The sequence below is a fragment of the Cebidichthys violaceus genome, unplaced genomic scaffold (genome assembly GCF_023349555.1).
Source record: "Cebidichthys violaceus isolate CVI_PGR_0920_01 unplaced genomic scaffold, fCebVio1.0.p SCAF_22, whole genome shotgun sequence".
NCBI classification, from domain to species: Eukaryota; Metazoa; Chordata; class Actinopteri; order Perciformes; family Stichaeidae; genus Cebidichthys; species Cebidichthys violaceus.
In genome coordinates, this window is record NW_027176395.1 from 1,124,997 (window position 1) to 1,141,739 (window position 16,743).

The 16,743-nt window shown below is 41.6% G+C and overlaps 2 protein-coding genes across 4 annotated transcripts; both read right to left on the reverse strand.

The window, feature by feature from the left end:
- Nucleotides 1-1,118: 1,118 nt before the first annotated feature.
- LOC137877900 (SERTA domain-containing protein 2-like) lies at nucleotides 1,119-5,476 on the reverse strand. Its single transcript, XM_068718079.1, has 2 exons — nucleotides 5,397-5,476; nucleotides 1,119-3,936 (listed from the first exon to the last, which is right to left on the reverse strand). The coding sequence occupies exon 2, from the start codon at nucleotides 3,930-3,932 to the stop codon at nucleotides 3,114-3,116; it is 819 nt and encodes a 272-aa protein (XP_068574180.1). The 5' UTR covers nucleotides 3,933-3,936; nucleotides 5,397-5,476; the 3' UTR covers nucleotides 1,119-3,113.
- Nucleotides 5,477-9,864: 4,388 nt separating this feature from the next.
- On the reverse strand, nucleotides 9,865-16,084 carry cdca4 (cell division cycle associated 4). 3 transcript variants are annotated; one of them, XM_068717877.1, is made up of 2 exons: nucleotides 15,945-16,084; nucleotides 9,865-11,676 (listed from the first exon to the last, which is right to left on the reverse strand). In XM_068717877.1, the coding sequence occupies exon 2, from the start codon at nucleotides 11,665-11,667 to the stop codon at nucleotides 10,747-10,749; it is 921 nt and encodes a 306-aa protein (XP_068573978.1). In that variant the 5' UTR covers nucleotides 11,668-11,676; nucleotides 15,945-16,084; the 3' UTR covers nucleotides 9,865-10,746. The 3 variants fall into 3 exon arrangements, with proteins under 3 accessions (XP_068573978.1, XP_068573977.1, XP_068573979.1); XM_068717876.1 differs by having other exon boundaries at nucleotides 9,865-12,148; XM_068717878.1 differs by lacking the exon at nucleotides 15,945-16,084 and adding an exon at nucleotides 12,011-14,731.
- Nucleotides 16,085-16,743: the final 659 nt, after the last annotated feature.

A 16,743-nucleotide genomic window follows, 5' to 3' on the forward strand; every position in this document is an offset into this window, starting at 1 on the left:
CAGCCGTGTGGGAAGCTTTCTGCTGTTGTTGAAGTAGAGCTGACAGAGGTAGGAGGTAGGAGGTAAATAAGGACACTTATTGCATGTCTTGTACTCTGGGTACAATTTGATTTGATTATTCCTATTTTATGAGAGGTATTCACTCCAATTTGTCTCTTTTTACTCCACTGAATTTATCAGACAAGCACAAGTTACTACTTACTCTCAAGATCAAGATTTATATTTCTATATTTTATTTGTTTTATTTGATAGGGACAGATGCTTAAATCAGCCATCCAATGCAGGTGTCACACTGTTTATAGCGACCGCTGGTTTATAACTCAAGTCTCTAGAAGGCTTCTATGAAGACAAACAGAACGTGATGCACCTCCTAAATACCACTTACACGTTAACGTGCATTTGATGATACGTCCTCTTCTGTAATGCAGTATTTTCCCATCATAGAGTAAAGGATTTTAACACCTGTACTGATGTATTACACCTGCAGTACTGCAGATGTGTCTGCTGCAGACACATCTGCAGTACTGAAGGTGTGTCTGCAGCAGACAGGTAAACACAAAGACTTTACATGTTTTACTCAAAACGCTGGCTTTGAGCAAGAATCTTTGTCTGTGATGAAGCTGCAAAAACACCCGGACCACAGCGTCACCCGACACCACCCAATACACGTTTTAAATCTGCACCGTCATGCTTACCTGCAGCGCACATCGGTTCTCCAGTAACACAGCCACCAGAGGGCAGTGTCGGCTTCCTTTTGACTCTTATGGAGAACCGTACAAAAAAGGGAGATTTTTGCCCTGAGCTCAGCTTCCCAGGTAGTGTACTGCCTGTAAGGAGCTCTAACGCTGTAGGTTAAAATCAGGGCAAAGCAAAACCCACAGCATCCATGCAGCACATGCAGTCAGTAGCGTATTGACTAACGCCTCATTGTGTATGCATGGCTGGTGTGCAGTAAGGCACGCTTTATGAGAGGGTGGCAGACATTATGTGTAATAATTTGTCTCAGTTTATTGTAGTCTGGGTGTGTTTGTGTCTTTAAACACACAATCATGTCTGTTATGTAATGAGGTGTAAAGAATAAAGACTCACACGAGGCAGTTTGTGTATTTTTTTTTTTTTACTGTATTATTGAATAAAATCTATAAAATCTTCCACAAAAAAATACAATACATTATTATTCATCATCCTTCAGTTACATTTATATAATAATAATAATAATAATAATAAAACAGCGTATGCTTTACAGACCCGACTGACACTCTCACTTATAAATAACACCGCAGAGTCCTCTCTCATAGATTATGAAAATAAAACATAATAAAAACAACAGAGAAGTGGTTTTAATGCTGAAATCCAACACTGTATTTCTGTGCAGAGGGTCGGGAGCGAAAACAAGTTGTTGAAGGAGCAGCTCGCTCCTCGCACATCTCTCTCCTGATTGGCCGGTGGTCTGAGTCTGTGCAAAACAAGCTCTAAGCCCCTCCCACTGGACTAGTGACGCAAGCTGCTTCCTCCCTCCTCCTCCTCTTCTCTTTCCCCCCTCGCTGCCACCTCCTCCCTCAGCTAGTTTACTGTCATCCTGTCAGGATACGTTAAGCTCATAGTCACTAGTGTTCACCGAGCACCGGGGGAAGAAAAAGAAGGAAAAAGGCCGAGAAGAGGGAAGAAACAACGGAGGCTCCCGGCTTCACAACCACATAAAGCCTCCACAGAATGAAGAAGTAGGTCCAGTAGTAAGGCACATGGTGAGACAGAGACGAGGACGGATCGTTCGGGTTGGAGTTAAAGCGGTGAAAGAAAGAAAAGAAAGATGAGAAGCGGGAGTGTCCGGGTTCAGGAGGTAGAACGGGAGCAAAGCACAGATCATGAAGGTCCAACATGTGCTTCACTCGCTGGTGATCGGAGGTCCAGTTAGAAACACATCCGTAGAATCGTCAAAAACACACAGGCTTCTGTCGACACTTTACAATTCTGAGACGTGGCAAAAGTCCTGGTTGTCGACCGGAGGCGATCAGCTCCTCCGTCACAACCGGACTGAGATTACATTATTATTTAAAATACACGTTTCATACACAGACGTGTTTAAACACAAGCTGCCGAGAAGGATGAACCTCTGGTGGAAGGTGTGAACTCTGGTAGTTTGTCCCAAAGCAGAAGACCATAAAGAATCTGAATTATTAAGTTACACTCACGCCCCAAGCAATAGACTCTACATACACATATACCTGCTGCAGTTTGTGGCTGACTTTTCACTCATAAATAAGAATATGTTACGCTCTCTCAACAGCCAGATGTCATCCATTTCTATTCCCGTTTCTTGTGATACAAACATAAAACGTGGACTTCATCTCCAGGGATTGTTTATGAAACATCTTTGGCTGAACCACATTCAGCGGTTCACGTTCTCCTTTAATAAATACGTAGAGACACGACGACAACCGCTCAGTCCCGGAGCTGAGAGGAAACCCCGGCCTTTGCCCTCCCGGTTGGCTGAAGCTCACTTCCTCTTAAGTGATTGAAGGGATTTCAATTAATAATCAACCAAAGTGTGATCTGTGGCCGCTCAGGTCCCTCCGTCCTGACGTTTGAAACGTACGGTACGTTTGTGTTTAGACGTTGTCACGCGGTGACCTCACAAGCGTTGCGATATACTTCTGGTGCGCCGACTCACTCCAGACGCGTCTCATCTGCTTTTTTACTACAGATTATTGACTCGCCACTCAAAACACGAGCTACAGAGCCGGCGAATGTAGTTCCTGCAACTGTAGCTGCAGAAATTGGTCTCTGTGTCTGTTGAAAAAGTTTAAATCCACTGAGACTTGTAGAAAAATATCTGTATGTGCCTCCACCTGAGTTATAACAACCAGAAACAGTATAAGACGTCTCCTCAGTGTCTCCTTAGTGTCTCCTCATCTCATGAGATCTCTGAAACCAGATTCCTCATCTATAGCGATGAATATGTTTAATTTGAGGCACATAACTCAAGATGTTGGTTTCTTATAAATTAGTTAATGTGGGAAGAATTAAATAGAATTAAAACCGAGCCTTGAAGATCAACGGTCAGTCCCCGTTTGATTGTGTGCAGTAAATGTTCAGGAGTTCGTGCTTCAGGATCAGGACTTCACCAGGATCTCCATGATGTGGTCCAGGTCGTTCAGGTCCATCCGACAGGACTGGAGACCCCCGGCTCCGCCGTGTGCGGGAGGCCGCGTCTTTGCGTCCTCGTCGGCCCAAAGCGACACACTGACGGGCCACAGGGAGCCCGCCGCCCAGCTGGAGGGCAGATCCGAAGTCTCGTACATCGACGTGTCGATGTCCTCGAAGATGTCCATGTCCAGGGCGAGGTCGCCCAGGTAGCCTATGGCGTTTACGGCGTCGCTGAAAGTGTTGATCGCCGCAGCGGGTAGTGATTTCTGCTGCTGGTCGGACGAGCCGTCGGCCTCCTGAGAGGAGAATTCTGGAGACAGCGGAGGAGACGGAGACAGCGGAGGAGACGGAGACAGCGGAGGAGACGGAGACAGGTCGTCCACACCGTCCTCCGCACACCCGGGACACGTAACCGCCACGTCCTCTCCGAACTCGTCCCCGAGGAGGCAGGACTCGCCGTGGACGCCGTGGAGGAGCAGCGCCTCCGACGCCCCGTCGCTCTGCATGTCCTCCTGGATCTGCCGCAGCGTGTTGATGAGCAGCACGGAGCGACGCAGGCTGAGCTCCATGCCGGCCTGGTAGCCCCGGAGCTTCTCCATGCAGAGGCCGAGCACCAGCTGACGCTGCTGCAGGTGGCTCGGGTCGGACTTGGACGGAGCCGCGAGGAGGAACCCGTCCACGTCCTCCACATTATTCTGCTCCTTCTCCTTCTCTGCGGCGTGGAGGGCCTCGGCCTCCAGCTCCTCCAGGCAGCTCCACTTCCGCTTCACACCGCGACCCAACATCGCCCTGCATCGACGGACACACAGGTTAATGGATGCAGCGGAACGCACTTTTTAAAAGACATGTTCAACCTAAACACCACAGGTTCAGGTGGTTTTATGCTGAACTGACATTTAGTCAGATTGGGGGGAAAAATAAGACACTTGAACACAAATAGTAGAGAAACTGAGATATTCTACGACCTTTATTTAAATAATAAACCCAGTCAAACTGACAAGACATGCCAAGTAGCAACTAATTATGTAATTATTGATCGTTGTAAAATCCTGATTTACATAATTTGAATATACATATGTGTGGGGGTGTGTATGAAGTGTGTGTGTGCAGGTATTTACAATGATGGGCGTGGATGAAGTGTAGGTTTATAGTATTTATGAAAGTGTTTTTATTGGAATATATTCATCTTGTGAGACCAGAGTCACCCAGAAGACTAAAGAAAAGCAAAATATTGGATCATTCCTGCTCTTTTAAATGATTCATTGATTATGATACATGTTCTGTAGAGACATTAATCCACCAATCGCTTCACCCGTAATTCATAAAGTCTGCTTAACTGACAGCAAATTATAAACCAGCTTTGAGGGCAGCAGCTTAAAACCAGTCACGTACTAAACTATGTAATAAACTATGTAATAAACCTTGCATCCAGTTTATGTAACAGCACCAACCCAGCAGACATGGATAGTTTCTGCTTCACTTTCCATTTGATCAGCTCCTAAATAAACACCAGAAAACTCCAAAACTGTTCACATTTTATAATGTGGAGTTTGTGTTTTATCCATTGAAGACATTTGAAAAGTATTCTGTCTCTGCTGTGACTCACTGTGAGACACTCTCTACTCATCCACCCAGACATGACGCTGAGACCAGGTTAGGTTATTATAGATAGATGGATGGATAGATGGATAGATGGATAGATGGATAGATAGATAAATGGATAGATAGATGGATAGATGGATAGATAGATAGATAAATGGATAGATAGATAGATAGATAGATAGATAGATAGATAGATAGATAGATAGATAGATAGATAGATAGATAGATAGATAGATAGATAGATAGATTTGTAGGTACAGGTAAAGCAAATAAAAGCAATAAAACTATTGAATATAAAACGGCACAATATATACAATAAAATAGAATAATATTAAACTAACTAACGAAACAATAGTGCAAATAACAAATGAAGAACACATGAAGCCTAATTTGATGAGTTTAACCCCCATCTAGAGAGACTTAAAGTTTATTATATGATTAAATAACGTGTTCCTACGATGTATTCTCTTTGAAGTAGTAAAATAAACCGGAATAATGTCACACCATCGTACTTATTTCACACGAGAACCCCTTCACGGACTTGAATGGGGGACACACGCTCGCTCCAGTTTAAACCACATTTAAAGGGAGAACATATACACACAATATATTGTAAGTTAATGATTAAAAAGAGGTTTTAAAACTACCTTAAAGTGTCATGAGGCGTTAGAATCCGTCGTGTCTTCGTCGCCGCGTTCCTCTGCTCTCGAGCCCAGAGGACCGATGAGGCACCGCTCGATTCCAGTCCCACGAGCTCACGAGCGTGTTCGTGATTGGTCCGTTCCGCCGTCGATCGAAGGCACCCGCCTCCTCCTCTCACGTGGGCAGCGAATGTGCGGACGTTTGTTCCGACTGCGAGCTGCCGCTGCGTTCAAGTGCTGCTCAGGGAAAAAAGACATCTGAAAGAACATCCGGGGCGCACGTGAGCGGGGTGAAAAAGTGGTCAATTTGATCGAGGAAAATAGGATTTTAAATATAAAAAGGTCTATTGTTGTCTAACAAGTGATACAGTATGAATATAAGTCTTGATTGTAGTATAAAATACACATTAATACAAACTGTATTCATTGTGTGTACCCTGAATCACAACAAGAACATGGTTGATCATGATGGAAGAAGTAGTTCTCTAAATCACATTATTTACTTAAGTAAAATAATACCACAGAGTAAAAACACTCTGTTACTAAAAGACCAGTGTTATTAGTAAAAATGTACTCGAAGTTTCATATCTACAAATACGTGTTACGCAGTAAAACAGCCCCGTTTCAGTGTCGTTACTAATGAGATAACACGTATGCATTTTTACATTGTAGCTGGCTGATGTGGAGCTCATTTGACCTACTTTACTGGGTACTTTAGTACATAAGAATACATCATATTTCACAAACTGATCACATGTTTACGACGTAATATCTTAATCTAAAAAGTAAACAGTAGCTGTAGCTGTCAGATAAATACAGAGGAGTAAATAGTACAATTATGAAGTCGAGTGTAAAAGCATAGTAAAAGTAACATGAAATGGAAATAGTCACGTGAAGTACAAGCACCTAAACAAGTGCGTTGAAGTACAGTACTTGAGTAAATGTACTTGGTTACATTCCACCACTGCAAAGGGGCAGAGTATTGAGAGTATGCTGTATTTTGTGATATCAAATTGTTATTAATAACTCTTTAACTGGTGTCACGTGTTCCTATTTTAGTAACACAATAACTCTGTGTTTCTATGTTGTTTTTAGATGCCAAATATGTCATGACTCAGTGATTTAAGAGGCTCTCATGTGAGCTTCAATACATCAGGGAGTGCAAATGAAACAAATAGAAGCAACAACGTGTTTCAAAAGCATTTATGCATCAAAATATTAACAAACCAATATCTATATATCAGTGTTAGAAATATCTAGAAGGCGGAGGAAGTTGCAGCGAGCACCTGAACGCAGCATTTTAAAGAGACAGATGACTCAGAGAGGAGGGACGGAAGGGGGGAAGGACGTGACAGGAAAGCCCAAATAAGGAAACCCTTCATTCACGTTTTTCAGCTTCTTCCTCTTGAAGCTCTCACAGCTTCTGCTTCTTCTTTCCTCTTCTTCTTCTGCTGAACAGAAACTAAACACATCGCTCACAATGGTTGCTGAGCTACATTCTGAGGTGTTTTATTGGACTCATGTCTGGACTCATGTCCAATAAAACACATTAAAACCCCGAAATGACGACGTGTCTTTGAGCTCTTTAAACTTTAAAAGACACCCAAATTATAACCTTTATGCATGCAGGCATTAATTAATTAAGGATTTGTTGTAAAATAATAAAAAGTCTTATTTTGCAACAAACCCGTAACCTTATTTTATGTTATTTCTTTGGTACAGTAGTTATTTTAAAGTACGTTAACGAGCTTTGGGGTTAATTTTATTACTAAGCCCAAACTAAAATGTTTCTATTTTTTTGACGAATAGTTCTCTTGACTTCAGGTTTATGAGCGCCACGTGAAGTTATCACTTATTAACTTTTATGAACCCACTAACGTTGTTTAAAGGCGGTGCAGTCGTCTGACAGCAGACAGCACACGTGTGTTTTATATATATATATATATCTATATATATATAGATATATATATGAGAGTCACAGACGTCTCAGAGGTTCGTCTCTTGAGACACTGCAGGAGGTTTCTGCATCACATTCAGTGTTTTCTCCGCTGCTGCGTTTTTTTTTTAGGACACAATAGTCTCTTTCTGTAATGACTCGTCTCTCCTTCGGGCTGCCTTTTCGCTGAGTCACCCAGAGGCCATTAATCTTTAACTATGGGCAAACGAAGACTAGGCGGCAGGCCAACGTGCAGTAAGCTACAACTTCATGAAACAAGCACCCTTTGACAGCTTCAGACGAGACTTTGTGGATGTTTAAGACGACTGAAAAGTAGCATTCGTCATCAAGAGAAACAGACAGAAGTCCTGTTCGGTTGAACCCAGCTCTGGATTTTTATGCAACGTTATCATGTGAGAGCACCAGAGGACAAAGGTGGAGTCACATCTTATTCTCTCCTTTAACTTGATGTGATTACAAACACAAATCTGCACTCAACAGTTACTGTTAGCAGTGCCCTTGAGCAAAGCACCTATAACACCTTCAGCACTTACCTGATCCGGCCAGCAGTGGAGATGTATTCTGAGGACAAACTGTAAAAGAATGGAGCTTAGTGGAAGCACCGTGAAGACGACTCTAAATACTGATTTAGGCGTGTTCAGTGTCTCGGTGTTGTGCAGACACGTTGGAGACGCATTGATACGAGAACTGAACCGTTAAATACTATTTCCAGCCACACTGGAACTGTCCATTTACTCTAATTCAGTTCCACATAGTTACCTCGGTCAAGGATCAATTTGTTCCTTCGTCAGAACCGATCTGTTGGCAACCTCCGCTTCTGCAAAATGAAGTTTATGCAGAAGTGTGTTAAAGCTGCATTCTCTCTAGTGTCCACCAGGGGACGACTCCTCTGGTTGTATAGAAGTCTAGTCTAAAATGACTCTACTTCTCTCTTGATTTATTCCCTCAGTAAACATTGTAAACATGAGTTTATGGTCTCAATCTCTAGTTTACAGTCTTCTTCAATACAGCATGATGTTCATTTAGTACATTATGCTCCATTTAGAGTCAAACAGACCATAAAGCAGGGGATGCTTTAGGGGCGGGGCTACACAGTGATTGACAGGTCGCTACCATGGGGTAGTCCGGTCTGGGAGTCGTCCTTGTTTTCGTCTTAAAACTTTAACTCTTTCAGTGTTTTCAGTTCATGAAAGTTAATTGTAACCTGTTTGGTCACATAAAAATTCAGCGTCCGGTTGTTCTTAGCTCCGCCCTCTTGTGTCACTTCTGGTTCGCAAAAGGCCAAAATGGTGACGACCTTAAAACCAAGACGGAGACGGACAAAACCCTGAATTCGAGGCTTCAAAGCGGCGGTCTGCAAACCAATGGGTGACTAAGTCCTCTTCTTATATACATACAGTCTATGGTACCGATCCAATACCAGCGTGAACAGCCGTTTTAGGAAATTCTGCTTTTCAGATGTATTTTCCTGCAGTAGGAATGAAGGTTTTGGTCTTTTAGTGGGTATTAACAGTAAAATACTGTAGATTATCAGCTGTTTTCCTCAAGTTCTCCCAAATAAAAAGGTCAAATCTTTGTAACGTTAAAACAATAAAGTAAACCTCTGAAGAACAGTTAACACTTTATGTCCAATAGTAAAATAAGTGAGCCAACACACACATCAATAGTTGCACCTTTTATTATAAAAAATATTTACAAAGATGCTACAATGTTTTTTCCTTAATATAAAAAAAATGCATACATTTTACAACGGTAATTAGTCTTTGAAGTTCTAGCTCCCATTCAGACCAGAGTGACATCCTTCAGGAGTGTTGTGGTAAGGTATTAAGCGTGTCGTAATACTGTATTTGTGTCAATACATTTTGTTTGCCTGAGTTAAATCTTTTCATCACGATGATAAGGAACAATTTTGAAAAATGCATTTGATTTTCCACATCTTTAGGAGAAAGGCAACTGTTTGCATAAAGGAATTAAAGGACATTTGAGTCGTATACAATCATTTTGAAACACGTATGACAGAGCTGCATAGTGATTTGAATAGTAACCCGGATATTATTATTATTACTAATAATAAAAAAAAAAAAAATGTGAGGAATAAATAGGTACTGCATTCAAAACGGAGGGCAAAATTTGGATAAATATAATTTCATCAGGCCTCATGGTTGATTTGATACGTCAATATGGCATGTCTGTACCTAGATATAATAAATACAATAAATAAAACAACAATAAATTAGATTGTGTTAACACACAGAACTCTTCATTTGTTGTTCTAACAAATGAGAGAAAGAAATATGGCTTCTTGATGCAGTTATCACCCCGGGGTTTCTCCAGATGCTTCAGGAAAAAAGCTGTTGTTGTTGTTGTTGTTGTTGTTATTAGATCTGTATGAATAGCAGGGCGGGAGGATTACTGGACCCTGTAAACTGAAACAGTCACATGTTAACCAGCGTTTGGGTTGGTGGCTGGCAGCAAACCCCCCCCCCCCCCCCCCCCCCCCCCCCCCGCGCCCCCCCCCGCCCTGCATAAAGCTTTTGAGAAAATGAAAGAACAGCGCCTTTAAAGTGTGACGATGCCAGTCCTGACACCTGTTACAGTCGACTTGTTATACCAAACCATGGGAAGACACTGTCTCGAGTCTGGCTACATTAAAATCTTAAAAACCGCTTGGGAGGGAAAAATAATAATAATATCAAATGATACTTGCAAAATCCCCCCAGCTGTATAATGCAAAAAAATATATTTCTATATACACATACGTACATATACATATATTCCATTCATAATTGCTCAAATCTTTAGGAAAATATGCATTGATTCATAGATTTGGATTTACAATTTGTTCTGGTTTCTGATGCATGTAGTGTGATGAATTGTTCCTCAGTCCATGTTACAATAAATAGAAATGGACAGAATGGCAGAGAGTACGACCAGAAGGAGCTAGTATGACAGAATGTATGACAGACGTAAACATGGAAAGTACGTAAATAAGAATGCATCATGGTATAGGTAATTATCTTTGCCCTCTCACGGATATTGTCAAGTTTTGGATTTCATCAACAAAGTAGGAAACTAACCGCCAGCAAGGCTTGTGAATCCCAAAATTCATTAATTTCACCGTCGCTACTTTTACTGCCAATTACATTTTTCTTGAATAGAAGATGAAGGTCCCAACAGCAGCTGCCGACTTGCCTAAGAGGCCGTTAGAGCGGACTAACTACACCTCTAACAGCCCGTCCCAAAATCTACTTGGCTTGCTGTTAATTTCCCACCTTGTCCCCAAAACCTTCAACAATCTCCACGTGTAACAATACCACATACAGAACATGCACATGTGTACTGTGCATAGTCTGGAAAGAGTCTCAGGGATCAGTACAGGCCAGAGGAATGTTCGGAGTTTCAGGATCCCACTATGATCTCCATGATGTGGTCCAGTTCATTCAGGTCTGACCTGCAGCTCGAGCTGGAGCTGAGGGCCGTGGGCCCGTGAGAGGAAAGGCTCTCCAGCAGGTCGTAGGGGCCCATCTTTGGGGCGCTCTGCATGCCCGTCAGCACCGTGTCGAGGTCATAGTAGGACGGGTCCACGTCTGAAAACAGTTCCTCGAGGGCAGGGTCAGGGGGCGGCGCCGGGTGCTTGATCTCAAAAGTCCCAAAAACCTGCTCCCCTGTCCTGGAGTCTGCGCTCAGGTGGTCCCGGTCACCCTCCTCTCCTTCCGACACACACTCCTCGCTGTCCTCCTCTTCGTCCTCCTCGCACTCACCGTCTTCCTCCTCCTCCTCCCAGCAGGGCCCCATGCCAAAGGGGCCCGCCAGGTACGAAGCAGAGGACAGCTGGGGGGAGACGGGCGACAGAGTGGACATGGTGACCTCTGTCTCCACGTCTCCCTCCATCACCACCTCCTCGGCGTGGTAGCCTTCCTCCAGACCCACCACGGAGAAGGGCTTCGGGCTCTGCCCGGCCTGAGCTGCCGCGTCCGTCTGCCGGCATAGCACCTCGGTGGCCACCAGGCGGTCCGTGGGACACTGGGCGGCCGCCAGAGCCTGGGTCATGATCTGCCAGGTGCCGTCCTGGGTCATCTCCTCCTGGATCTGCCGCACCGTGTTGGCGATGAGCACCGAGCGGCACAGGTTGGGCTCCACCAGCATGTGGCAGAGCTGCAGCTTGATCAGCGACATGTCGAGCAGCGACTGCCGCTGCAGGCTGTAGGAGGACGTCAGCGTCCGAGCCGCCGCGGATGGGGCCACCGGGACCTGGTCACCGCCGGGGACCGGCTCCTCTCCGGAGTCTGAGAACTTGCGCTTGGTGCCCTTCGGGAACATGTTGTCTCTCTGTGGCGACGGCGAGGAGACAGAAACACGGTCAGACATCCCAACACTTCTGAGCATCAACTCATTTATCACACTGACAAAAAACACTAAATGTTCTGAATTTCACTAGCTAAGATCATAGTGAAAACAATAAGTGCCATGTAATTACTGCTGTAACTGTGTGATGCAATGAGGCTATGTGGTGTGTTATTGTGTATGGACATCAGGGAGCTACGGCTACAATCTGCTCAGCAGCAGCTGTGACTTTATAAGTAAACTACAGGTCTAAACTCTTTATGGACTACAGTAAACAGTAAATTGTTTGTTGTAGTTTTTTTCTTAAAGTTTGCTATACCTTTCCTGTTGAGAGGCACAGGCAATAGCAATGCAGCTCGGTCCCGGCTGCAACGCTTCAAGTACTTTTGTACGAGCGACAAGCAGCTTTTGTTCAGCACCATTTCTGCCCATTTTAGGCCAGTCTGAAGCAAGACTCCTGCTGGGCGGAACAACCACACTTTTAACAGACCACTGAGCCACCGAAAATAGCATGGTTACCAGCTAAATGCAAACGCTGCGTCAAAGTAAGCACAGGCTACAGAGACCTTTGTCAGGAAAACAAACACAGCACTCAAGTTACATGATCGGTGCACTTCAATTCTTTCCCACTGCCACCTGTGATCAAGAAAAGATCCTGATCAATAAGGTGCTTTTAAGGGGTAAAAGTGATAAGAATATGACAAATAAAAGCATTTACAATATCACAATACAATATACCACCATGAACCACTAATATTTACAAGGGATGTCAGGTTTCCGGGTCTACACACACACACACACACACACACACACACACGCGCACACACACACATACACACACACACCGAGCTTTTCAAAAACTAGTAGAACAAGATTTTCACTTTCTCTTCGCTGAGGGAGGGGAAGAAAAGTAGAGTGAACTTCCTTATTACACACCGTTGGGCACACAGATGTCTTACAGGAACAAAACAACACTCCTGCCAACATGATCGGCCCCCCATCTCCCCAAAATAACCGGGATGCAGGTAAACGGGAGACGGAGCTCTGAACAGCAGCCCGGGGCAGACAGACAGAGAGAGAGAGTCCGGCTGAGTCTCTGTCGGCAGGGCGCTTTTGGGTGAATGAGTCCACTTGGTTCAAATGTCCATTTGTGATACATTTCTTTAAAAAAAATAATCCCAACAAGTAAAAACCAGGGATACAATGGCAATAGCATTGACACATGTTGGACTGTGAAAGCATAGCATTAGGGTTTACAGAGTAGAAAGCAAACAGCAAAGAGTTGTTAACAAGTTTACAAAAATCTGCCCACTTTCCTGTGGAAACCAAAATTACACTAAATGCAAAACACACTGCTGTTATTGTCACAATTCACCTCCAATAAAACAGAATTTGTTTGACTTTAAATGCAAACCTAAGGCCCTATAATCGGAGCAAATTACACACCATCGTAAAATGAACACACTCAGGAGTGCCGTGCACGATTTTACAGCCAAGAACTGGGATGACGAAAACATAATTTTACATTGAATCAACATGTCATCAAACAAAGTAGAGATTTCTAATTGGGGATTGATTGTAAACTTCAGCCTTCAATAGGGGGAGTCACTGCGCTTCTTCTCACACATGAAAACCTGACATCAAATGAGAAAGCAAGATTAAAATGACAGCTACTGTCTTCACCTTCATACCAAAAAGAGAAGTGGATCTAAGGTACACTGTGTGGGAACCGTTACTTTCTTTGAGTCCTCGCTTGCAAAAGGGAATAACATTTCCTGACAATGGACAGAATAGGAAAAAAATAAAAAAAAGAGTCATTTATGAAAGAGCCCGAAGATCTAAAATACAAAAAAAAAGGGTGAGAAAGCAATTACGGACATATGTTGTCTTCTTGTGTGGTGCATTTTGTGGCTGGCCCCTGTTAAACAAGAGACACTAGAGAGCACTATTTCCTCAAAGGAAAAACAACAACAATGTGTAAAATAAGGAAATGAAATGCAACCAGGAAGACCTACAACCTGGGAGAAAGCACACTGCACAGTGAGGAAAGAACAGTTTGGGACATGACAGTTGTTTTTCACAAGTATATGTGTATATATGTGTATATATGTGGTTTTTGAACACCCTATAGTTTAGCATTTTGGGGTTAAATCTCAATGAATCTACTAATTTAAATCGTAAATCACTTAAATCCGGATCACTCCGACGTTGCACCTGCAGCAGACAAACATAAAGCGGACAACTGATGCAAAAACATCACTCACAGAATGTACAAGGATGAATAATAAAGATATATTAAACTTCTGACACCAATAGTGCTGCTACTAAATCAACTAGATGTTTTAATAAATTCAGAGAATTTCAACTACATGTACACCCTCTTAAACAAAACAACAAAGCACTGCAATAACACCAAATGTAAGCTCGTTACATAAAGAACTACAGCCTGAACGTGAACAGAAACCTCTGACAGTTTGTAAACATGAGAAACTTTATTGTTGTTTATTGAGCTGCCTACACATCTGTCACATCTATACATTGCACATATTCTCTCTACTTCATACCGTGTAGTTTTGCACATTCCTGCATTAACTGTATCAGATCTATCATTTTAAAAACAATGTATTTTACATATTTCTGTTGTAAATTTGTCTTTTCTATATTTGTTTCTTGACTTTAGCGTTGCTTGCTTTTAATTTAGTTTTTTTGTTAAAGACCAAAAACACTAAAGCAAATTACAAATGTGTGAAAATATGGTAATAAACCTGATTAAATGATATCTATTTGAAGAAATATGCTGTCTGCTACAGATGCTTAACTGTCATGTTTGAGATCCCAATGTAGTACAATCAATCACGTAAACCCACACATCCACAGTTAAATTCTTATTTAAAAAGGACATGAGTAGCAAGTTTGAGTCACACTGTTTCAACAAGATTTAACAAGAAGATGCTGACACACATATGGTGTTCAAAAACTTGTCTAGCCTATATCAGGAAATGAGTAATCAAATCACTCGTGGAAATTATGCAACTACTACTGAGGTCTTGTATTACACAATGACATACATATATATATATACATATATATACATATATATATATACATATATATATATATATACGTATATATATATATATACGTATATATATATATATACGTATATATATATATATATATATATACATACGTATATATATATATATATATATATGTATATATATATATATATATACATATATATATATATATATACGTATGTATATATATATATATATATATACGTATATATATATATATATATACATATATATATATACATATATATATATATACACATATATATATATATATATATATATATATATATGTATATATATATACATATATACATATATATATATATATATATATATACATATATATATATATATATATATATATATGTATGTATGTCAAACAGCGCTACTACATAGTGTTGTGTAAAAACATTACTACCAAACTGAGCTCTTGTATTATGCTAGGAGCCGAACAAAATGCAGCCTCGCTTTACGTCAATGGCTCCTACTTTACGTCAATGGCTGCTAGCATGACCCATCCCCCACACTGCACACTGGAAAAAAACCACCACTTTCACACAGCTCAACGTACTAAATTATGTACATAAACTTACAAACACGGCGGCGTTGTGTTTTTAAGCATTTCCCCATCAATAATATTATATTTACACTCTCAGCCGCCACTTTTAGAGCCGTTAAACAGCCATTAAAGGCGCCGTTGGCCGTGACTGCCGCATGCTTTGTCTTTTCAGCATCGCGAGCGACAACGAGGCCATTTTGCGCTAGTAGCTAACAGCTAGCCACTAACAGCTAGCCGGCTAGCTTATGCTAATGCTATGGATTTACGCTTTACGAGCTGCTATGCTAAGCTAACTGGTGCTAAGATGTTCAGTGAAACGAGGAGGGGGGAATAAAGCGATGGTACAAAAACGCTTGGCATTTGTCTCAGTTTGGTTTATTTATTTTTGGGTTTTACCATTAAATCACCAAAAAAAATGAATGCTAGCTAAAGCTAATTAGCCTAAAAGTGCCCACCCACACATCCTCCGAGGTCCTTCCTCCTTTTCTAGCCCAAAAACAAGAGTTTTCGCCGCGGCTGTGTCTGTTAAGTTCCTTTAAAAAAAACAACAAACGAGCACCTGGTTATAGCTGGTTTATAAGTCGACTAATCGCCGGGTGGTCGGTCGTACTCACCTCGTTGTTTGTGTTATTTTATTCCCGTCTCGGTCATAGGATCGACGGCAGAGAGAAAGCGGAGATCAGGTTCAGATGAGATCATTCATGCCACGGCTTCAAAAAACTGAACTACCTCCGTCCTGCTGCTGCGGAGCGGACGGCAGGAGGGAAGGAAAGGAGGGAAGGAAAGGAGGGGGAGGGGAGAGCCGACAAAACAGACATATGGGATTCTTCTGTAATGATTTCTCTTTTCTCTCCTCCAATAAATGATTTAATTTGACAAACAAAGTGAAAGCCTGTAGTTGTCCTCGAGAAAAACAAAATGTTTAAATATTACAAGTTATTTATGATATTTGTTCTGCAGTTGCTCTAATCTTTATTTTTTTTTAATCAAAGAAAAAACAATAATTAGTGGTGAGTAATTATTCAGAATATTCACAAATTCTAAACATAAAAAGCAGATCACAGCGGTGGAATGTAACTAAGTATATTTACTCATTTATTATTATTTCTATGTTATGTTTCTTTATACTTATAATCCAATATACTTTTATCTGACAGATATTATAAACCAGATATTGTAAACCAGATATTATAAACCATCCATCCAACCATATATAAACCATCTTAATGTATATAAAGTATTTAAATCCACCTCAGTCAGCCACAACAGTAACATGCTGCTTACACATGAATGCATCAGTATTAACAATCTATGGTTGTATCTGTCACAGGGGCCATTTTTTCGTTATCTTTAATAGAGTATATGTGTTGAATTTAGTGTCCATGTTTTTCCCTTTCATACATTTGTCACTGA

Excerpts from the sequence above, each read along its gene's own strand:
- cdca4 (XM_068717876.1), bottom strand. The coding sequence starts at position 11,733 with ATGCTCAGAAGTGTTGGGATGTCTGACCGTGTTTCTGTCTCCTCGCCG.
- LOC137877900 (XM_068718079.1), bottom strand. The coding sequence starts at position 3,932 with ATGTTGGGTCGCGGTGTGAAGCGGAAGTGGAGCTGCCTGGAGGAGCTG.